This window comes from Miniopterus natalensis, chromosome 5 (assembly GCF_054644295.1).
Source record: "Miniopterus natalensis isolate mMinNat1 chromosome 5, mMinNat1.hap1, whole genome shotgun sequence".
In the NCBI taxonomy this organism is placed as follows: Eukaryota; Metazoa; Chordata; class Mammalia; order Chiroptera; family Miniopteridae; genus Miniopterus; species Miniopterus natalensis.
In genome coordinates, this window is record NC_142085.1 from 18041926 (window position 1) to 18066659 (window position 24734).

The 24734-nt window shown below is 43.6% G+C and overlaps 1 protein-coding gene across 1 annotated transcript in view; it reads right to left on the minus strand.

Moving 5' to 3' along the window:
• The window catches only part of CLIC5 (CLIC family member 5), a 136901-nt gene extending 116287 nt beyond the window's left edge, over window positions 1-20614 (minus strand). Inside the window, exon 1 of the mRNA XM_016212695.2 lies at window positions 20084-20614. Coding sequence (XP_016068181.2) covers window positions 20084-20614 — 531 coding nt within the window. The remainder of the gene's footprint in view (window positions 1-20083) is intronic.
• Window positions 20615-24734: the final 4120 nt, after the last annotated feature.

Sequence of the window (24734 nt, forward strand, 5' to 3'; positions counted from 1 at the left end):
TAACACATAGTGAAACATGGGCCTCGGAGACCAAAGGACACAGGTACGAGTCCCAGTTTCAGCACAGCCTTCAGATCCAGGTGAGGCCCTTCACTCTGGTGGTAGGAACGGGCAGAACGAATTTCAACAAGAGGCAAAACATTGGGTTTCCGAAATCATCTCAGCGGCAAAAATACAGCTATGGCGTAGACTAACTGTTTTGTCATCGCCGCCAGTTTTTGGTGGGCTGCGTGGACAGCCTCCCTCAGAAGGTCTGGACGACAGCGGCTCCGCCGTAGGGGGTGTTTCAGTTGCTGCTTTCAATATGGTGGGGAATGCTGGGCTCAACAAGGTTCCAGTTCTCCATTGATTTCTCATTTACTTTTTAATTTTTTTTAATATATCTTTATTGCCCAGCCCGGGGGTGCTCAGCGGTTGAGAATTGACCTGGGATCCGGGCGATCAGGGTTCGATTCCCGGTCAGGGCACATGCCCTGGTTGCGGGCTCGATCAATGACTCTCTCACCATTGATGTTTCTATCTCTCTCTCTCCCTCTCCTGTCCTCTCTCTGAAATCAATAAAGATATATTAAAAATATATAATTTTCAGAGAGAGGAAAGGAGAGGGAGAGAGAGAGAAACATCAAGGATGAGAGAGTCACTGATCGGCTGCCTCCAGCACGTCCCCCTCTGGGTATCGAGCCTGCAACCGGGGCATGTGCCCTGGGTCATAGGTCGATGCTCAACCCCAGAGCCACGCCTGCCGGGCTCTCAGTTCCTTTCATAGGCTAATGTGCCCTGTGAATCTGTACAAGGAGAAAGCAGTAGGCAGTGTCTCTCAAATTTCTTTATCCCTAGGATCCATTTTTTGTGGAGTATGTCAAGAGACCTGATTTGTGAGATATGCCTTCAGAAATGATCTCCAGTCTTCGGAGACTGCACAAGACTGTTGCCCATAGATACCATCAGAAACAAACCATTTTTGAACCATATGGATGTCAGCAGGCTGTTTATTTAGTTACCCATGAATCCCTCTCTATGTTCCTCTGCGTCTCTGGGACCACACCCCCATATAGAGCCATCAAAGCTAATCTTATCAACTGAAAATACCGTAGGGTGGTCTACCCAGCTACACACTGTTGAATGCCCTGTGCTCTTGTCTGGTTCTTTGGTTAAATTGAATTCTCCAACCTAAATTTTAAGAAGGGGAGGCAATTTAAAAATATCTTTTAAGAAATGGGACCTAAGACAATATGCCATTTGTCCAAACACAGAATAAACTTGGCATCCTGAGATGCCCAACCGCATCATTTCATTACTCCTCCTAATGGGGGACCATGCCCGCTAATTGCCAAGAATGAATCATCCTGTCTTAGGGCAAAGCTACGGAGAGATGCCAAACCAATTTGCTGCTCTATAAACTTTAAAAATTAAAATACTAATAGATGATCAGCCTGCCTGCCAAACACAAGGATAGTCCTTCAACACCAAACAAACGGTGTTGCCAAGGACATGGGTGTTTTCTCATCTACTTTTTGCCACAGAAGGAATGTGGGCTCTGAGGCACTTTGGCTCAGGGGTTGACAAACATATCTGAGGCAGAATGGACTCTGCTTGCAGGTCCTCTTTCTTCTTGGAGTTTTCAAAGAAACTGCCCTTGACATTTACAACAGATCCTTCAGCTTGTATCTGTGATCATCTCAAAGTATTGTAAAGATAACAAGAATGAAGATTTAAGAAAAGAGTTACAACCCCCCCAAGTCATATCTATTATACAAGAGATTATATATTTTATCTATTTACGCACATAAATATTTACATGCATAAATCTATGTAAATAGATTTATATATAGATTTATATATGTATATAAAATAGAAGTGTATAACTATATGTGTATATGCAAATATATAAAATATGTAGTAATCTCCCATTAAGAAATTTTGAGGTAAAGGGGTAGAATTTCTAAAAATGGAAAATACCAACTACAGAAATGTTCCATCTCAGCCATCAATTATGGCCCTTTTTCTGAACTCTTAGAACACGTACCTGAATGGCCCAACCTTTAATTATCATATATGATATCGTTCATGCTGTTCTCCTCTAGTATTTGCTGTTACTGTCCCCTATGAGCACTTGTGAGTTCCTTCAAGGTAGAAACATGCTCCCACTTAGGTATCCCCCAGCCCCAGGGGTGGTGGCCAACCTGTACTAAAGGCCTGGTAAATGTTATTTTGAACTTGGAGACCTGCTTGCTGGCTCTGCCTCTACCATTATCTCAATGTGACTGGGACCAATTTCTGAACCTCTTTGGGCCAGAGTGTCTACATATTTAGAATAAGTACATTGGATCAGATGATGCCCATGATCCTCTCCAGACCTAAAGATCTCCACATGTCTGTTTTTCTACCTCAAATCTTCACTTGCACAGTGATGATAAAGCCCTGGGTTGGCTCTAGGGGCAAGCCAGATGAATGAGTAGGGTTTTTCTCCTTTTTTCTAAGTTTTCCAACCTCCGACTAATGGCTCAGGCCATCTCTAAATGTGGGGGAACAGGGCTGCCAGCCCTATGGTACGTTCAGAGAGGACACTCAGATGTCTTTCCCTTTCACGTTCTAACTCCTGCAACAAGGGAACAGAATTTCATAACAACAACAATTCCTTGTATTTGTTTAGTGTTTTACATTTTATAAAATACTGTCTCGTGTATTTTACCTTTTGATACTCATAATTGCCTTACAGAGTCAGAAGAGTGGACAGTATTCCCATACCCCAGATAGGGAGGTTGGGGCTCAGTGCGCCTCGTGGTTGTGCTGGTCTGAACCGGCCCTGGTGTTCTTTCCACGGTGCTCACGTCTGAGCTTAGGCACCGTGGCCGCCAAGTAAATCTGGTACTTGGGTGGGTGGGGGTGGTATTAAGACTCATCTACTCGGCCTCTTTTTGCACATGCATTCAGCAAACATTATAAATGTCTAGTGTATTTTAGTCCCAGGGCTAGCATGATACCAGTAAATCAATCCAGCATTTTCCTCAGTGTATTTCATGAAACACTAGCGTGACATGAGATTTCCCTGAAAAAAAATTTTAAAAATTTTAAAAATCTGCTGTCAAATAACTGGGAAATGCTCCATCCACTCCCTCTCTTAGAGATCTGCAGTGCATATTTGCAAATTTAAAGTGCTGAGAAGTCCTGAGTAAGGAGCCCCGTTTAAACACTTTTAAACTTGGTAGTTTCCAAACTCTATCTAAAACCCTTTGTGTATAAAATATTATCGATGGGTTTCTACCCACAGACCCTCCTGAGATCCTGCTGAAATAAGAGCATAAGAGTATAAAAAGCAATAATCTCACAATCAAGAAAGAGACAAGGTCAGCAAAGGACAAGGGATTGAGAAAACTTCTGGAAGGGAGAAGGCAGCTAGGGGCACGCTGGCTGATGGTAGGGGAATTCTTCAACCTGATTCTTAGACTTGTACCTTTGCACATCTCAAAGTAGTATAAAGATTACCAAAATGCAGAATTAAGAGTGACAGCCTCCCCAAGTAAAGACAGAGAGAACCATAACTCAGAATAAATCCCAAGGGGGCTGCAGAGGAGGTGGGGGCCACATTCCCTGCCAGGACCTCAGAGAAGCTGTGAGCTTGAAATTGGCCAGTCCCCTGGTAGGCAGGAGGTGCCACGGGGGTCCAGTAGAGGGACTCGCTGAAAATCTACCTTAGGAGAGCTGTGCTGGAGGCAGCTAACTCCCATCCCACAGGGAAGGTGGTCCTGACCTCCAGGCTCCACGGGAAGCCATCTGATGGGCTCCAGTGCGGGTGGGGCAGGGCCAGGGTGGACTCTCTCTCCTTGTGCATTTGGAGACCCACTGCCTTCCTGTCTCCCTGAAGTGAGGATGGCTGATCGGCCTCCTCTGTCTCTCAGCCCTCATCAGGTAGCATTCCCTTTTTCCCCCTTTGGAAAAGGAACGATTAGAGAATAAGATGAGAGTTATTAGGAATTAGAAGGTAACTGTCAAAAATTAAAAATTTCATAGAAGAGCTGGAAAACAAAGAAAATCTTTCAACACGTAGAGGAAAAAAAGAGAGAGATAATATGAGAGACATAGCAAGAAGCAGGGGCCAAACCCAGAAGGAAAAACATGCACCTAATATGAGTTACAGAGAACACAGAAGGCAGGGCCAGGCCTGACACACAACATGCTCTCGGCACAGCCTGTCCAGGGCCAGAGCCCAAACGGGCACAGCCCTTGCCGCTGGAGCTGGCCAACCTTCTCATAGGGCAGACGGGCAATCCCCAAGGACTATGCCCATGCCAGGGGTGTAAAGAAAACGGGAGGGAAAAGAAACAGCAATGAAGAGGTGCTGTGATGGTGAGGAGGTGGTATCTGAACAGAGACACTGAATGAAGGGGGGAATGGAGCCAGGTTCAAGCACTGCCTGCTGAACGAAGAAAAAGATGGAAGTGTGTAGATGGAAGAGCGACAGATGGCTGAGCGAAGCAGGACCTCACTTTTCTTGTCTGTGGGCCAAGGAGTTCCACTAGGTAGTATCTGAGTCACAATTAGCAAAGGGCCTTCCATCCCACCCAGTAAGTCCATTTGAATGGGTGAGGTGGGTTAGTGGTTTCAGGGAACCCTTCATGCCTGGTGATGTGTTAGGAAACACCAGGCAACGCTTTATCGCAGGCAGTCTCAGGGCGCTCTTTTCTCCAGGGTCTGGGAGCTGGGGTTTTATACTGTGGCTATTTTTAGTTGTCTGCAGTGGCCGCTGGGACTTATTGCCTCAGGAGGCAGTGGAGAACTTTATCCCAGGGCGAGGCAATCCATGCTGTAATCTTGCCCTGAAGAGCTCTCTAATTGAGATTTGGTGATTTACAACCTCTCCAACAACTAGATATCTCCTTCGCGAAATGCAAGATCAGTTCTTGTGCTGTGTGTGCAGCAAGCAGTCAGCAAAAAACCTCCCGAGTTATTCTGGTCAGCGGATGCCTCAGTAGTTCCCATTCAAAACCTCTTGCTGAGATAAAGGGGATGTTTTGCTTTGGGATTGGAAAGTCTTGGTTGAAGGTGGACCAGGGACAATGCCCCTCATATTGATTTTTCACAAGGCTACCCAGGGCCCGTTCCCCAAACGCGACATTTGGTCCTTACCAGTCAAACAGGGACTGCTGGCACTCAGGAAAGCCCCTTGAAAGGTCTGGTTGGGGGACTCGGAGCTAGGTATTCAATCTACCAATGCTTCCATTTCTCTGCTCCAAGATAGTGTCTGTAAAACCCACCACTGTCAAAATCACTGTCCCAAAGCACAGTTCTAACCTTACAGCTTCCTAGTTTAAACCCCTGGACACTCCTTGCTGCAGACACAATATGCTCCTACAAGCCGTGGCTGCTGCTGAAGGCCTTTTGCTGTCCAGACCAATCCTCAGGTGTAATTTTGTTTCTCCCATGCCTCCACCTTCAGTCCCTTTATGCTCCATCAAATTATACTGTTGAATGTTCCCTAGAAAGGTTATTTCTCACCTGCATGCCTATTAGGGACTTAATGTTTGTATCCTCTGAAAAGGTGCACATCGTAGCCCTAAGTCCCAGCATGGCTGTATTTAGAGATGGGGCCTCTAAGAAAGTAATTAAGGTAAATGAGGGCATAAGGGTGGAGCCCTGATCCCATAGTGTTCTTATGACAAGTGACAACCTCTCTCCTCCCTGTGAGGACACAGTGAGAGAGCCACCATCCACAACCAAGAAGAATGCTGTCACCAGACCTACCATGCTGGTACCTGAGACTTCTAGTGTCCAGACTGTTAAGAAATAAATGTGCTAAGCCTTCCTGTCTGTGGTGTTTTGTTATGCAGCTTGAGCTAACTGATACAATGTTTTTGCACATGCAGTCCTTCTTCACAAAGTGTCCCTATGGCCATTTCCATTAGACCAAATCCTTCAAAGACATGCTTCCTTTTCTGTGAAGTTTTCTCTGATCTTCTTAGCTAGTAACATCTTCCTCTTCTAAATTCCCAAAGAACATTGTCAATACTTTCCTCTTGAAAATTTTCACTTTTTGCCTTAATTATTGTTACTTAAAAATATGAAATCCTTCCTACTGAGCTGAAGGTCTTTGAAGGTGGGGCCCTATTCTGTTCATCTTTGTGTCTCCCATAACTATCTAGCGCAGCACCATTAACATATTAAAATGCTAGCCATCCTTTACAGAGGGCCTGCTCCATGCTAGGCCTGGGTGAAATGCTTTCTATGTGTAATTGGGATCCTCGTAAGCACATTAACAAAAAAGCTACTGTTCTCCTTACTTAAAAATGGTGGAACTTACTGTATGATTCTACTCATGTACGGTGCCTAGAATAGTGAAATTCACAGAGACAGAAAGTAGAGCAGTGATTGCTGGGGGCTGGGGGCAGGGGCAATAAAGAGTTACCGCTGAACAGGTAGAGAGTTTCAGTTTTGCAAGATGATAAGAGTTCTCTGGGTGTGTGACAGTGATGTAGCCCAATAATGGGAATGCATTTAATGCCACTGAATGATATTCACTTAACTTAAAAATGGTTAAGATGTTAAATTTTATGTTATGGGTATTTTACCACAATTCTTGAAGATGGTGAGGCACAGAGAGGTGAAGCAACTTGCCCAAGGTCATCCAGCTAGAAAGGGGCAGCGCTTGGATATGAGCCCTCCCTGTGCACTCTTCTTGTTTTGTTTCATTCTGAGGCATCATTTTTCCCCGGGTGTGGGGGGCAAGCCTCTACCTTGGGGAAGCTGGGCCTGCCCTGTTCTACAGGGTGATCCATCAGCGAGAGTGAGAAGTAAGGGGGAGCTGCCTCAGCCTCATGGTGGACTCAGCTGACCTCGCCCAGACAGCCACGCTCCGGAACTCCCACCACATGGAAAATCAAACCCTGCCTCTAAAATCATCATCAGGATTCCTATAACAAGCAGCCAAACCTCTTCTAAGTCATCTAGGGAGTTAAAATGCATAGAAAATCTTATAAATGCTTTGATGATGTCATAATAAGGAATAAACAGGAGTCCCTCCTGAAGGTGAGGCCTGGAAGTTCTTTCTCTCTCATCTCAAGCTGTGAAACCATTGGCTGAGACCTTGGGCAAACCAGTCACCTCCTCATACATCTTGCTGGGCTCCAGCATCTTTACAGGGCACAGCTCACTCACATCTGGGAACGGGAACTCTTCTGGCCAATCACAACTCCTGCTGAATTCAATGTGTCCTGAGATGGGAAGGACAAGGCAATGTTTCACCAGGTTCCTCTATGTTTCCTACATTCCCTTAGGGGACCCAAAGAAACGATAGCAGGTCACATTAGCTCCATGACAGTAGGGACTGTGCCTGACTTGATCTTCACTGGGTCCCAGACACCTGGCACGAAGCCAGGCTCAGAAGGGACACTCTCTAAATGTCAGTTGAATGGAATGGAATTGAACTCTATTACCCTGTAGAAGCCAGTAGGAGTTAAGCATCACTAGCCCATTTTACAAAAGGAAGTCAGTTTAGTTCAGGAGTCATGGACCAGCAAGCGGGTGTCATGCACTGTTCAAATTAATTCTGGCTGGGCATCAAGGCCCAGTTTGCCCTCAAAGAGTTTGGAAGAACACTGACAGCGATAAAACCAAATAGTGTCTCCGTATAATTCAAGTGTGACCCTGGGAAGCACATTAAGACCCATCCTTCAATTTGGTGATTGAGTGGCTCCTGTCCAGGGCTCTGACGACATGAGTATTTTGGTAAGATCAACGGAGGTATTCACCGGGATAATTCTGCGGATTGGTTTGACCTAAATAAGGTATATTTACCAATCATAAAAATAAAAAATCAGGAAAACCAAACAGGAAATCGTGGGAAGATCAAGGAAATACAAATTATTGAGATTTCTATTACAAGAACAGCTATTCAATCTAAATACTATAAGTAAAAACAACCCCTGAGAAAAGGAGATTGGAGTGGCACCAATTTTGCCCCCAAGGCTTTTACATAAATGAACTCATTATATCCTCATAATGACCCAGTGAGAAGCTAAGTGCATCAGCCAAGGTTGCAAAGCTAGTAAGTGACAAGACCAAGATTTGAACCATGCAGTATAGCTCCAGGGTTTCAGCTTTAAACCACTGTACTAACCTGCCTCCCAAGCTGACATAGGATTGAGAGAGATAATGTAACTGCTGACGCCTGGAATCTCCTCCCTGATCCTACCTGCCCTCAGGTGCCTACATTTCCATCAGACCTTAAGGCCTGCCTCTTCCATGAAGCCTTCCCTGATAAGTCCAGTGCTCTTCCATCTCTGAATATCTTCAGTGTTTATTGTTACAGTGAATCACGTCTTCTAGGACTTGATTCTACCACACTCTTGTATTCATTTCTACATGCTTCGCGGAGCTCATCTTCCTCCTGAGCCAGCTGGCCAGTGCCTCACGGCCAGGCCCCTCCTAGGCTGCTTTCTATCTCACACAGCCTGGGCACGTGAAGAGCAGAGTGCAGGCTCAATAAAGATTCACGGGCCTGTTGATTTGCAATGGATCAGAGATACATAGGAAGGAACAGGCAATTGACCTCAGTTCATTCTTGCGCCTATAAAATTTTTATTATGGAATAAGAACTCACCACACTTACAACTGTTCAAACTTTACCCTTGTATTTTCTCAGTGACAACCTCTTTCCCCCACCCCAGATAACCCTCCTTGCTTTCACTTGGCAAGTTGTTTGGCTGAGGAGAAAGACCCTGATCTCTGGGTCTGGGTGCCAGGCTCACTGCTACAATTGTCCCTAGTGGCTCGAGGAGCAACATCTTCAGTCTTTGAAGTTACTGCAGCTTTGATGGATAGCCCGCCACAGTGAGACTCACAACTGGCCTGGGCTTTTATTGAGATTTTCAAAGACTGATTATTCATAGTAGAGCTTTGCCTAAACAGTTAATATTTTAAACCAATTGGTTCACAGAAACTTGGAGCACAGACACTGTTTATAGATTCGAATCCTTTTCAATGGCAGTTTCTTTATTTTGTGGGCATGAACACTCTTCTGTCTCACTAAATCCAATCACCCAAACTCTCATTTTTAGACAAGGGAATAAAGGTCCAGAGAGGGGCCCATGACCACACAGTTCACTGATCTTCATGCCAGATCTGAACCCGGGTCACCCTACCATAGCACTGTCCTACAGAACTTTCTGTGATGATAGAAATTCTCCCTATTGGCACTTTCCAATACAGCAGCCATTAGCCACACATGCCTGTTGAGCACTTGAAATGGGACTAGCATGACTGAGAAATTGAATTTTCAATATTGTTTCATTTAAATTAGTTTAAATATAAATAACCACTTGTGGTTAATGGCTATCATTTTGAATAGCACGGATCTAGAAGAACCAAGCCAGTTTGTGGAGGGTTGCTATTATAAATAGAAAAAAACTATCCACCAAATTCTTTTCTTGCCACCACAGAACTGGACAAAGATACTTCTATGGAGGCAAAAACCAACATGCAGCTGTGGTCCAGTTAACAAAAGGCACTCCTGTCAGTTACCCATTACCACCTCACATATTTACCATGCAATTGTTATCATTGAAACCTCAGAACATTAGTGGTTTCCCAAACAATAAATTCTCTTATTTATTTTGGCTGTTGCCAGGCTACAATTGTACACCAAGCCCTGGCAGTAATGCAAAGCTGACAGCTCCTGATGGGTCTGGCACTTCCACTGACCCACAGGCTCACGGGGGGATGAGGAAGGTTCTGCTTATAAAGCATAAAAATGGGGCATGGCTTACGGCCCAGGTTCCTAACCTTTGTCCTTACGAGATTGCACAAAACACTCAGTTTCAGGGCAAAGTTCATGCTCCATTCACACGGGAGGTCATCTCATATGTATTTTTGAAAGGAGTAGTATCTGGGAGCAGAGCTGCCAGCCAGAGCATTTTCCTATGTACATAGTACAATTCAAACACAAATTCATTCTGGACACTTTGGACCTGGGTATCAGAAGGTATTGGAAGGTATCAATGCAAATGGAGGCTGCAGCCAAGAAATCAACAAAAGGCTGAGACTCGGAAGGGCAGCAATGGAAGGATTAGTGAAGATCATCAAGAGCAAAGTTGTGTCATTAGAGGCCAAGGCTAAGATCATCCACACCCTCACATTCCCAATGGCTATGTATGGATGTGGACGTTGGATAGTGAAGAAGGCTAATGGAGAAAAAATTTAGTCATTTGGAATAAGATGTTGGAGGAAGGCTCTATGGATACCCTGGACCACCAGAAAAATAAACAAGTGGGCCCTGGAGCAAATTAAACCTGACACATTGTGGGAGGCAAAAATGACAAAACCGCAGTTGTCCTACTTTGGGCACATAATGAGAAGGCAGAGTTCTTTGGAAAAGAGAATATTGCTGGAAAAAAAGGAAAGGCAGCAGGAAAAAAGGAAGATCAAACATGAGATGGATTAGCTCCATAAAAGAAGCCATAGACATGAGTCTACGGGAGCTGAGCAGGGCTGTTGAGGACAGGACATTATGGATGTCACTAATTCATAGGGTCATCAGGCGTCGGAGCCCACTCAACAGCACATAACAACATTAGGAAGTAGCTTGAAAATGGGATTCCCAGGTTTTTTCAAATGTTTTTATTGATTTCAGAGAGAGGAAGGGAGAGGGAGAGAGAGATGGAAACGCAATGATGAGAGAGTCATTGATCAGCTGCCTCTTGCACGCCCCCTACTGGGGATCAAGCCCAAAACCTGGGCATGTGCCCCAACCGGGAATCGAACCACGACCTCCTGCTTCATAGGTCAATGCTCAACTGGGCAGAAAGTGGGATTCCCTTTTGGTGGTAGTAAAGTCCACTTTTCCTAGAGTTTTCCAAGGGAACTCATAGAATCACCAGAAGCATGAATGGTAAGAGCTTAAAAGAGGAGAAGATGATATTGTATTTTCTCTTGTAGTTGTGAATTATTAGTTAAGACATCTATTTTCTTGTCTCCTCGCTGCTGAGAACTTAACGTAAAAAATAAAGGCTTTGCAAAAGACAACATACTGTTAAAAGAGAATAGAAACAAGGAAGGCCAGCAAGCAATCTTTGCCTAAATGCCAAATATTTGCTATAGTTGTCCCCACAAAATCACTTTAATGTCATTACCATTAGATTTTAGTTCAGTTGAGCTTCGTGACTATATCCCAAATTGCAATTCAAGCTTGAATTCAAGGGGCCAATATTTAGGAGGAAAGGGGAAGCAACTCAAGAGAAATGGGCACCTTGAAGTCAATTAAGACAGCCTCCACTGCTGGCCGGGATGGGGTAAAAGGAACCAGATTACCCTTAACAACTAGAACCTTATCATGAACAACTAGTGAAGCAGGCCAACTATATGAAACAGCAGCATTCAGACATTGGGGACAGGTAGAACAGGACCCAGACACAGGTTGGCAGTCTCTCTGAGTTGAGGAGAAAGTAGTTTGGAGTTTGAGAAGGTCAAGGGAGCAAAACATTGAGGATCTAACTGTCAGAGAGAATGGAGCTATGGGGGGGGGGGGGGGCAAACCTATGGAAAAGTAACTTAAAATGGATCATAGAACTAAATATAAAACCTAAAACTAGAAAACTGCTAGAAGAAAATATAGGAGAAAAACCTTTGTGACCTTGGGTTGGACAAACATTCCTTAGATAAAACACATAAAGCACAAACCATAGGGAAAAAAATTGACAAGTGGTCTTCATGAAAATAAAAAACCAGTGTCTTCAAATGACACTTATGAAATGAAAAATGAAGCCACAGAGGTGTAAACTATTTGTGAGACACTTGTCTGATAAAACATGTTATCTTGACTATATAAAGAACCTTTAAAATTCAATAAGACTTAATGTTAAAATAATAATAGTAAGCAAAATATTTAAACAGATATTTTATCAAGGAAGACTTAATGACATGAAAAGATGCTTAATATCCTTAGTCATTAGAAAAATATAAGTTAAAGCTGCAATGGGATACCATTGTACATTTACCAGTATGCCTAAAACTTAAAAGACTGACAATACCAAGTGCTGGAAAGGAAACACCTAGAAGTCTCATCGAAATTCTGAAAATAATTTGAAAGACTTAAAAAAAAAAAAAAAGTTAAACATTCACTGACAACATAACCTGCTAATTCCACTCTTAAGTATTTGCCCAAGATAAATAAAAACAGACTCAGCACAGAAGTTTACACATGAATGTTTATAGCTGTTTTATTAATAAAAGCCTCAAACTGGGAAAGAACCCAAGTGTCTGGCAATTGCTGAATGCATGAACAAATTGTGTTATAATCATACAATGAAACACTACTTAGTAATAAAAAGAAACCAACTGCTGATATAGGTACCAACATGAATGAGTTAAAAAGCATTATGTTAAAGTGAAACTACACTCAAAAGATTACACAAGGTTTAATCCATTTATATGATACTTTTAAAAAGGCAAAACTAGAGTGACAGAAGTTCTGTCATTTCTGGGAGTCAAAGGGTGGCTGGAAGTAGACACATGGAGATGGGTCGAGAGGTAACTTTTTGAAGTGGTGCACATATTTATTCTATGTTATGATTGTGATGGTTGTTACATGGCTGTATACATTTGTTCAAAACTTATTGGCTTGCACTCTCAAAATTGCTGCATTTTAATGTATGTAAATTATGTCCGGGTAAAATTGATCCCCCTGAAACACAAGATACATAATAGGATATATGATATGAGACCATCCGTATTAAAGAAAAGGAAAGAAAAAGAGACAATTTCAAATATATGAACACACACATTTTTGCTGGAATGGGCACGAAAGGTCTCAGGAAGCACACGCATAAAAATTCTAGCATGAATTGCATCAGCAACTAGAGATGGGGTGTCTGAGGGAGTATGATGGGGGAGAGACTCTAGCTTTTGTACCTTTCAAATTTTGAACCATGCAAACAATTAACTTATTCAAAGCTAGGAGAAAAGACAGTTGGGCTCCCAAACCTGCTTCTCTTCGATATGACTTGAGCCACAATCCTGTTTCTGTGTGAGGGAGTCTCTTTTTTACTCACAATTTCCTCCTTCCCCTAGTTTAAAAATCACAGACTTGTCTAATAGTATGTTTACTATATACTTCAGAGAACGTGAGAATAACTTAAATTTAAGATGTGAGAGGGGGTCCCCCATGGGAGGGAAACTATTTAGCTATAGGGGAGAAAAAAATCTTCCACACACAGCAGGTTAGAACCAGTGGGGGCTTTTGGGCTCAACTCATTTCAACCATTTTTATTCATTTACAGGTGAGAAATTTAATGCCCAGAGAGCGTAAGTGACTGCCCCAGTTTCACGGTTAGTCAGTGTCTGAATCCAGATGGGGACCTAGCTCTTAAGTCCTATTACAGAGATAATATCAATAAAGCAGGTGACTTAACAAAGCATTATTCAAAGTAAATGTTCAGTAAATATGCATTTCTCCTTCTCTTTTCCCCCTATTTCTTCTCACCAGCTGACTTGTATCAGGGCTCACCATCTACTCAACCCCACCTCAAATATCAATGAATACAGGGACATAGAGGCCTTTAGTTAACAATGACCACGTTTCCCAGACAACACTAATAAGCTTTCCCTTCAGAAAAGAACTGCTCTTCCCATTACCAGATCAGCTTCATTCGATTCGATCAATGTCCCTGAGCCCCGACAGTGGGCCAGGCTCTGTGCTAACGGTGGGTGTACACGCACAGGTAAGCAAGATGTGGCTGGAGAGCTCAGTCTAGCGAGGGATGGGGTGGTGGTGGCGCACCCTTACCCAGATGATTGCACTATCAGGTGACAAGCCCCAAGACGGAGGGAAGCACTGAAATAGTATCCCTCAAACAACCTGGAGGCTCAGAGACGGCCTCCCAGGGAACATAATTCCAGAAAGAAAAGAAGGAGTTGGTCTGATGACAAAGCGGAGGAGATGCTATAAGCAAAGGGATTGCCATGGGCAAAGCCATATGAGGCAGAACTGCATCTCATTTGTGGGGAGCTCAGCATTCCTGGGGCATAAGGAGTGAGACTAGGAGTGGTAGAAGATGGGACCAGAGGTAGAGAGGCTCTCGGGTTGTTAGGGACAAGACATGAGGCCTTGCATATGATGCTCAAGGGTGAACCTGACGGTGTTGGCGATGGGCAAGGCTTCAAGCAGGGAAGTTAAGTATCTGATTTACAATTTTGTTCCAAGGGATGGCCTTTACTCCAGTAGGTGGGTGAACATTTTCTGAGAGTTTAGTTCACTTTGACCAACATTTACAAAGCCCCCTGTGATAAGCCCAGAGCCCCATAGGACACTGAGCTGCAGAGATAAGCAACGCGTGGTCCCTTCCCTCAAGGAGCTGACATTCTGGTGACTTATCCTTTAAAAAATGGGAGTCCAGGAAAGGATCCGCCATGCAATTCACTATTCTAACACTGTCCCCCGTCCCCAGTGTTCTGATTGGCAGCCCCAACCCAGCCAGCTGATGTTCTCTTCCCTCCCTTTCTCCTGGTCACTGTGTTTAGTTTGCCTTCTATGACTATTGACAGAACAGTATTTGCTCAATTATACTGATGCAGAAAAACAAAGACAGGCCCAGGAACAAGACACATTGAGTTAGCTGTGGTGACACTGTTACCACAGGCAGCTCCTTGAGCTGTTTAACACCGACTGCTAGGTGAACCCTCAGGTCCTTTAACTGGGACATCCTTTCACAGCTCAACCAGTCAAATTAAGCTCTCAGAATACTGGCTTTCTGCCCAACTTCAGGGCAATGCTAAGAGCATTGCCAGGCATGCTCATCAATGTCTGAGAACTAACTAGATGACAATACACATGCGCCACTAAATTCCCACAGAAACCCTTGAATTTGTTGGGAAATATGGATCCAGCAGTGTCCAGATGTTCCGATCAACCCAACTCAGTCCTACCTTCAGGGGCTGGGGTGGATTCAAGAGAGCCTCCCTCCCCAAAGCTATGTCCAACCAGAACTGGTACATTTAACCTTATTTTGGAAAAGGGGTCTTTGTAGATATAATTAAATTAAGGATCTTGAGATGCAATCATCTGGATTGAATTGGATTGGGTTCTAAATACATTGACATGTCTTTATCAGGGAAAAGAAGGGAAAGGAGATGAAGGGAAAGCCTTGTGGTAATGGAGGCAGCGATGGGAGTGATGCAGCCCCAAGCCAAAGAATGCCAGGAGTCATCAGAAGCTGGGAGAGGTAGGAAGTCTCCCCTAGAGCTGTCAGAGGGAGTGTGACTCTGCCAATACCTTGACTTCAGACTTCTGGCTTCTAGAACTGGGAGAGAATAAATTCCTGTTGTTTTTAGCCATAAGATGTGTGGTCATTTGTTACAGCAGCTCTACAAAACTAATATAGGGGACTTGGAGCACCACTCTCATTACTGCTGCAGGCCACTGCCTCCATGCCGTGAGGATCCCTGGGTAATGTATTCCCTCCTCCACCATTCAATCCTCAAGTAAGTAGCCATGGACCATGGATACGAGAATGGATAAGAGGCAGGCCCTCCTTCAAGAGTGCATAGCTAGAGGGAGAGATAAAGACATTAAGAGGTAATTATAGCATTAAGTACTATGGGCTGTCTTGTGTCTTCCCGGTATTCATATGTTGAATCACAATCCCTACTACCTCAGAATGTGAATTTGGAGACAAGGTCTTTAAAGAGGTAATTAAGTTAAAATGAGATCATTAGGGTGGGCCTTAATCCAACATGACCAGTGTCCTTATAAGAAGAGGAGAACAGGACACAAACACACACAGGTGAAGGACCATGCAGAGACACTAGAGAAGATGACCCTCGGTAAACCAGGAGAGGCCTAAACAGAAACCAAGTAGGACATACACAGAAGGCGTAAGTACCCGGGTAGGGAAGGTGGGATACATCACACAGATAGGGTCCATGGACCCTCATGAGATCACCTTCCACAAAAAATTTGCATAGAATTTTGCATATTCATGAACACCTAGCACCCCAGGATGCCAATATAAAAAAAGTCCTGGATTGGGAGGCTGCGGTCCTGGCTTGCTCCTAATTCACAGGCATCCTTGGGCAAATTCCTTAACTCCTCTGTTTTTGATTTTCTTGTCATAGCTCTACAATTCTGTGACTTCTTTAATTGATAGCACTAATTCACACAGCCAACTAGTTCATAGGGGCACCTAGGAAATTGTTTTGAATAAAATTGGGACTTGGTGTTTCCAGCACCCTAGTTAAAAATAAATTATGACAAGAATAGAAATCTTTGTTCAAACCTGCCCATTGTTCCATTTCTATATGCTCCCTTGGTTCCAGGAAAGGACAATTGGGTACATGCAACAGGCTCAGACTTGCACCTGCTCACAAATATTTCCAAGGATATGCTTTAACATGTCCTTATTACTGGCATTAGAGCAGGGTGTTCTAGGGACCATGGACCAGGAAAACCCTTTCAGGGCTCCAGCTATTTCCAGACATCTAAATGTGCAACTTCTGAGTAGTCCAGCCAGGTAAGCCAGGCCATACAAATTCTTTTTTATTGGAAACTATACTGAGACAACTTCAATCCAAACTTTGGGCTGAATCCATATATCTCCCCAATATAAATAACTGGATATACATACATACACTATGTAGGTCAACGTCATACTTGCTAACTTTTTCCAGAAATTTGACTGTATGAAGCCAGAGAGCTACATATTTGGACATATCCAAATAGTTGAGTGAAAAAATAACTTAAACATACGTATTCTTTTTATACTCAATGTATATCTGAACACTTGGGCTAATGTTAGAAATGAAGCTTGGTGGATGTGTTTGGTCCTGCTCTATGGGGTAAATGGAAATGCTTTTTCATTTGCTTACACAGTGCTTTGCTCAGGACATTCTATTACCCCTCAGGATGAAGTCCAGGTCCCCCAGTTTGCCATGAAAGATTTCCCTCCTAGTTCTCCAACCTCACTGTCTGTTCTGTGCTCACTGCCACCACTCCAGCCTCACCTGCTGCCACCTCACCTCCCTCCCTTGTCCCAGTCCAGCCACACTGCCTCCTTGTTCCCTGGCTCACCAGCACCTGGTCCTATTGTGAGAAGATGAATGACTGCTCCCAAAAATCCTCGGAATCCATGAATGTTACTTTTTGTGGCAGAAAAGGCTTTGCAGAAGTGATTAAGACTCTTAAAACGGGAAGATTACCCTGGGTTATCCTGGTGGGCCCAAACTAGTTGCCAGACTCTTTATGACAGGGACACAGGAGAGTGTGATCAGAAGAAGGCAAAGCAAGGATGGAAGCAGGGGGAAAGGTGATACGGTGAGGGCATGAGTGAGGAGCAGGTGGGCCTCTGGCAGCTACAGGTGGGAAGGAAGCAGATTCTCCCCTGGAGCCTCTAGAAGGAACAGCCCTGCCGACACTTGATTTAGCTCCACAAAACTCATTTCAGATTTCCAGCCTCCAGGACTGTAAGAGATTGATGTGTGTTGTTTCGAGCCACTAAGTTTGTGGTAGTTTGTTGCGACAGCAATAGGCAAATAATCACCCCATCATTCTGTTTTATGTTTCTTTATGGCACTATACCATTGGACGTATTTCGTATTTACTTATTTGTTTATTTGTCCATTGGTTGTCACTGCCCCTAGAAAGTGAAATGCATGGAGCCAGGACTTTGTTTTCTTCATGGTTGTAAACCAGGGCCGGGCACAGTAACTATCTGCTGAATGCATAAATAAAGATATGTTTTAATTAAGTATTTGGCCAATGCCCTGAAATGGTTGAGCCTCAGTAAAATGTTGGCTGGATATAGAGTTACAAGCCTGCGTGACATTTTCACTGACTGGTCTAGAACAGGTGGGAACATACATAAGTGAGTACAGGTGTAGACACAGCCCACGGGGTCTACACTAACAGCCTGGGAGAAGAAACCCCAGGACTGTACAGTGACAAGTCCCACTAGGAGGGTGGTGAGCACGCCTGAGCCCTGTCATATTTGGGGGTTCCAACATCTGCTCTGGGTTGCTGGGAAGAGGAGGTGCCTGAGCAGGTTATACTCAGGCCCTCCACTCCCATGCAAGTAGAACAGCCCTTTTCACCCATTTTCATATGTCATGTTTCCATGCAACATACTAAGACCTGCAGAGGGGATGTGGACTGAAGAGCAGGGATCCTAACTGCCCCTCTTGGTATTGAGTTCTGCTGAATATCCTTAAAAGGAGGCCACACACAGGAGCTGAGGTCGATGGTGCACTCTATAACATCTTGGTTAACATAATTATACTAAAAAGAATGGAAACTTAAAAAGTTAGTCAAATCCAACATTTGCTTTATGGTACTGCAGATCATAAATAACTTAGGAATCACACTTTGCTCCTTTGCAATTCTTCCTGTCACTGGTACCGGCTGGAGATGCCAGTACCTATTTTCCCCCCTGACTTCTGTTTGGTTCAACACCAGCGACAGGCTAATTTCTGTTGAAAGCAACACTTGGACAAATTTATAAATAATTGTCTTGGTGCCAGTGGTGATGATGATTGGCTGTTGCATGAAATTGCAGGAATGTAGCTGTCTGTCCTGAGAACAAATAGACCTAGTCCTCACTTTCAGACAATGGGCTCTTCTTGGAAATGAATACATCGTTGATGTGGACATGGGGCTGGAAGGCTGCTGGAATGCACCTGAGCCAAGGTCCTCCCCCTCCCAGAACACCTAGAACACTTGGCTTCCTCCTCTATTCACCCAACTCAGCCACGTGATCTGCCTCCTGCACCCACTGCTTTCTTGAGAGCGAGGGCCTTGTCTTTCCCCTACAAATGCTCAGTGGGTTACCTAAGTATGAGCCAAACACTCTGTTAGTTGCTTTTTAAGAAGACCTTGTGGTAGAATAAAGGAGACACAATTTACACACAAAACCACTAGGGAAAAGTACAGAGTAGAAAATAATAATGCATTAAATTTGTAAATAAAGTATATTTCACTAGAGGAGTTTTTAGAAGCCAAGAAGGGGAGAAATGAGAGGAACTGGAGTTTTGTAGGTTAATAATCATTTTTATTAGCAAAAAATAGCAGTGTTACTAATATATTGTCTTCATCTTTTAAAAAAGCATGTAGCCCTGGTCGGTGTGGCTCAGTTGGTTGGGTGTGACCCCATGCACCAAAAGGTTGCCAGTTTGATTCCCCTTCAGGGCACATGCCAGGGTTGTGGGCTCCATCCTAACTAAATAGGGGGCATGCAGGAGGCAACCTATTGATGTTTTGCTCTCGCATCAATATTTCTCTCCCTTTCTCTCTCTCTAAAAATCCTCTCTCTCTAAAAATCAATTAAAAATATTTTTTAAAAATAAAAATGCATGTAAATATGAATATTGTGGGGGATGAACGTCGGGGAAATGTTCTCCCATGTCGATTAATTAAGATGATTTTCTCAGTTTTGAAATGCTTTTTATGTTTTAATAATATTCATAGCCATAATCTTTATTACAAATCAGTCTAATACAAAGATCACCAAAGTTCTTTGCTTAAATACCATAAGCGTTAAACATTAACACTGATAATTAGTGTCTTAATACAGCTGAAACCATTTCACTTCATCCATTATTTTAGTTATATTGGTACCAAAAGGGCAAGCTCGGTGACAGAGGTAACATTTATTGACCATCTATCTGAAGTCCCTGTGACCTTAGAAACGTTAAGAAGGAAAGTCCAGCACCTGACTGCAGATTTCACTTTCTCTCACAAGCTTTGGTTTTGTTTTTAAAAATCATGCTGATGAAAGAAATTTAACAAACAGAAAAAGATACTTCGCGTCTGTCACAAGGTAAGGATTTGAGCAGCAATTTCTGCTGACTCCTAGGTGAACTCTTAAGAAATGCTTTGCCCATTGTATATAACAGTCAATTACTAGACACACACTTCAAATGCACCTTCCAGTTCCTGCAGCTCTGAGCCATCTCCGGGGAACCCTGATTCAATCAGCCCGACTCATGACTACGTATTGAGATCAGAGGACCCTGACACCACGCATCTTTCCCTGGTCACTCAGAGCAAAATGAAACACCAGTGATGCCACCTGCATGTGCAGGTGTGCCTGTCAGCGGCAGCCCTTACCTTCACAAAGAGGACGATCTCAGGGTCCATGGAAGCTGCTTTCTTTTCTTCGAAACCATCGTCAGCGGCAGAGTAGCAGGTGAGGAAGTATTCACTGCTCTCCTGGGTGGTGTAGCTTGAAGGAGAAGGTGGGTTCTCCCCCATCAAGCCTCTGTTCTCCCGTAGCTCTTCTGGGCTAGTCTCCTGGTCCTGAGTTGGTGAGTGTAATTCTTCCATCCAGATGTCCCTGCCCTCCTGGGACTCACCTGGCTGAGGATCCTGGGCCCCGGGACAGACCTCATCAGGCAGGAGGTAGCCCTCTGCTTCTGGCTGGGAAAAGGCCAAGCCGTTCTCCTCGCTCTCAACAGCATCAACTGATACAGGGTCATATTCATGGGTTTCCAGCCAAGTGGCATATGAATTGTTTTCGGACCTCAAGCCTTCATGGATGGTATCGTAAAGGCCACCTTCATTTTCTGCTGCCTCTTCTGGAACCTCATACAGCCTCTCTCTTTGGATTGTGTCATACGTGGAGTTGTCTTCGTCATTCATGTTCGCTATCTGATAGATCCTTTTGCACGCAGACCTGAGTAGATCCAAAAGTGGGTTAAGGGATAGAGGATGCTGCACTGCCTTGCAGGGGACTCGACGGGCTTTTGAAATGTAGAAACTAGCAACAGGTATCAATGACAGGTCTCTAACAATCATTTACCAGAGACTGTAATCAGCAAACCACAAGTCCATTGGCCACAAGATAAAGCTTATACTCTCAGTTAACCCCTTCACTCCTAAGAGTATTTTCTTTTCTTTTTTAAAAATATATCTTTATTGATTTCAGAGAGAGGAAGGGAGAGGGAGAGAGAGAAACATCAATGATGGGAGAGTGGTCATTGATCGGCTGCCTCCTACACGCCCCTGACTCTGGGATCGAGCCCGCGACCCGGGCATGTGCCTTGACCAGGAATCAAACTGTGATCTCCTAAATCCTAGGTCGATGCTCAATCGCTGAGCCACATCTGGCCAGGACCTAAGGGTATTTCAACTAGACTCTGGGGTTTTCCTCATTGCCAACTCCCAGATTCTTTGGATTGACTAGAGGTTGAATTGAATTTCTTCCCAATCCACACTGGAAATTCTGAATATTTCACTATTTGTCACTAAATGAAGCTCCCTCTTCCAATTGGCCTCATATGTTGACAATAGTCAAGAAGTCCCTATAATTCAGTTCTTCACTATGGTAACATTTACTTATAGCTGGGTTCATTACACAAAACAATTGAGTATTGATACCCAATGACAAATGAGTTATATGTACCCCAGTTAAGTAATAAACTCTATTTGCATTTCTTATCTGGAAAAAGCACTAGGTGATTAAGTGGCAGAAGGAAAAATAGATAATGCTCTGGTCTATGGGCACATGGGTACAGGCCACCAAAAATAAGCAACTCCAAGATTTATGGCTTCGAGTTTTATTTTTCCCTCTTAAATCTGGGTGATCATCACAGGACACAAACATTCACTATGATTTTCTTATAAACAGGATACTGAACTGAGTACTAATCGTGTGAGTTAGAAGATCAATTCTCTGTTCTCCAGGGACTTTTAAGTATAGGTAGAGGGCCAGGAAGATAAACTAAAACCCTAATGGACACAGAATAAACTATTCAAGGTTTGCTTCACACAACTGGCCCAGGTCTGGCATAAGCAGCAAAGAAGTGTATACACAAATTTGCCTGGAAGATGCCATCTGCAATGCTATGAATGTACAGGCTCTTTGTTTTCCAATCTGTTACTCTGTTCTGCTAATTCCTACTTCCCATCACCACATCATATACATCTTTCTCTTGGAAGTGACAACCCAGATGAATTGCAAAGGGACTTTAATGTCTAGAAATCATGTAAAAATTGAGAAACAATGCAACTCCGGTTGACAGGTTTCAAAACATTTGATGAACATCTTATTGACAAAATTCATTTGTACCCTTAGCTCCATCCAGTATTGTATCCAGAAATCTTGTGGAACTAACTAAGGCAGTATTTCTAGAATTCCGGCTTTTGAGAATTCTAGAATTCTAGCTCAAAGAATAGATAAGGAGAGGCCAGAGACAGACTTTCAAGGCTATTGACACTAGACCCTCATCTTACTGAAAAGTGAGGTTTGATGAGTCCACATACCTGATGAATTACCACAGGTTCCAGAATCAGGTGTTAATTGAATGAAGCTCCAGCTCAATGCCTCCTCACAATTTTAGCAGGAGAAAACCTAAGAGATCATCCACCTAACATTTTATCTTACATTTGAGAAAAGTCTAAAACCTTGAAAGGGGAAGCCAGTGGCCCAAATCTACAGAATTAAAGAGCTGATTTCAGCTGCATCTTCCTAACGTCCAGCTCGGTGATCTTGCGGCTGCTCACTCGCTCCTTTAAGCCAACGTTTTCCAACATTTTTTTTCCGTGATCTCACCCTTCTCCTCTGCCCAACCCCCAAAAGAGCCTTTCTAGATATTTTCCCCTTGAAATGAAAATACTGCAGATATACTAGATATCTGTTTACATACCATGTGTAACCTGTGCTCTATACATAGAGAAAGATTTTTGTCCCCCAAGAACCAAATTTTACCCTTATTGTGTGACATTGTTAGATTTCTTTTTAATCCTCCCCAGAGGATATGTTCATTGATTTCAGAGGGAGAGGAAGGGAGAGAGAGAGCAACACAGATGTGAGAGAGAAATATCTAGTGGTTGCCTCCTGTACACGCCCCAACCGGGGATCGAATCCGCAACCTGTGTATGTGCCCCGACTGGGAACCGAACCCCAAACCTTTGGGTGTATAGGGTGATGCCCAACCAGCCGAGCCACTCGGCCGGGGTGACTTTGTTCTGCTTAAGAATGTGTGGTTTAATTGCCACGCACTTCCAGTGTGTAACTGTGACCGGGCACTGAGTTGTGTGCCCTCTGCATTATTACCGAAGAACAGTATGGAACAACCTGTGCATGTGCACACGGCCTGCTCCCAACTCCTCACGGTGCTGACCCCGCGGGGCACCAGGGCTGGTCAAGTTTGGGGCCCAAGAGCGCACACACACGCTTTATAATGTGGCCCCTTTTAATCCCTTCTCAGCACACACTGGTCATGGTTTAGTTACAGGTTGAAACATGAAACCAACCGTCCTGTTACAATGCAAGTCAGGTCATATCACTCTCTGCTCAACCCCCTGCAACGGCTCCCATTTCTCTCAGTCAACACCAAATTCCTTGCAATGACCCACGAGGCCCTACAAAACCTACACCAGCTCCCCTCTGCCTGTTTTTCTCCCCCTTGCTTAGCCTGCTTCAGACAACCTGGCCTCATTGCTATGCCTGGAACGCTCCAGAACGCTCCCATATTAGGATACTTATATTGGCTGCTCCATTTGCCCAGAATACATTTCCCCTGGATGTCTACATCGTCAATTCTCCAGACTCCTCTAAGTTTTTTCTTAAACCCCGTCTTCTTAGTGACACCACTCTGGCTCTTCTGTATAATATGACAACCTATCTCAACTCTTATCTGTTATCCCCTCCGCATTACTGAAAACCCCTACCTGAGTTTTTGTGTTACTTTTTCCATAACACTTATCACCTTCTAATAAGATATATACATTACTTATTTATTATGTTGAGAGTGTTTATTTTCTGTTTTCTTCCACTATTACATAAACCCCAAATGGGCACAGATCTCGGTCTGCTTTTTTTATCATGATCTGAAGAACCTAGCACAGTGCCTGACCAATATTAGATTCTCAGTACATATTTGTTGAATGACTTTTTGTGATTATTTCATATCTTTGCCCTCCGGACATGTAAGTTTCATGAGAACAAAACCCATGGCCATTTTGCCCACAACTGTATACCTAAAGTCTAGTAGATACCTGACATATAATAGGTGCTTATTAAATATTTGTTTTATAAACAACTGAAATGGAGGAGATGTATTTAGAATCATGTCCTGTTACTCCTGGTCTGGTTTCTTTCTGTATTTTGTGTATAATCGTATCACCTTACTATGTTGTGAACTCCTGCAGGAAGAGAACTGACGAGTGGATCTTCCACAGAACTTTGTATAAAGCAAGTTGGCTTGTTTACTTGTAAAAGGAAGAGCTCCCCATCCAATTTATCAATCAAAAATATTTTGAGGGCTCCACGTGTCTGTTACTTGTAACCTAAGAAAGGAAATAAGACATGTATTCATTAGCTTGAGAACTTCTAAGAATGTGCTAGCGTACTTTCTGAAATACATGTCATACCCATGTTTGGAAACCTTCAGTGGGGCTCAAGCATATATAAGATGATGTCTGTTCCAGGATCTTGAACAGAACCAAACTTGTTTGTCCAACCAGCTTCTCCCCTCATATTTCCCCCAAATGTCCTCCTCTGTAACCAGGAAAGGTGATCTTCCCTGAATACACTGTGCCGTTTCCTACCCCTGTGATTTTGCACATATGTCTCCTCTACTAGGCAAAATTCTACTCATCCCACTACATGCAGGATATAAATATGCATAAGAGGTGATCTTATGGCACATACAACTGAGGGAAATTTACGAATTAGTAATTCAACAGAAAGGATCCAACTGGGATGTAGCACAGTCCTGCCCATTGTCTGGAACAGCTTTGGCGCCAATGTCTGGTC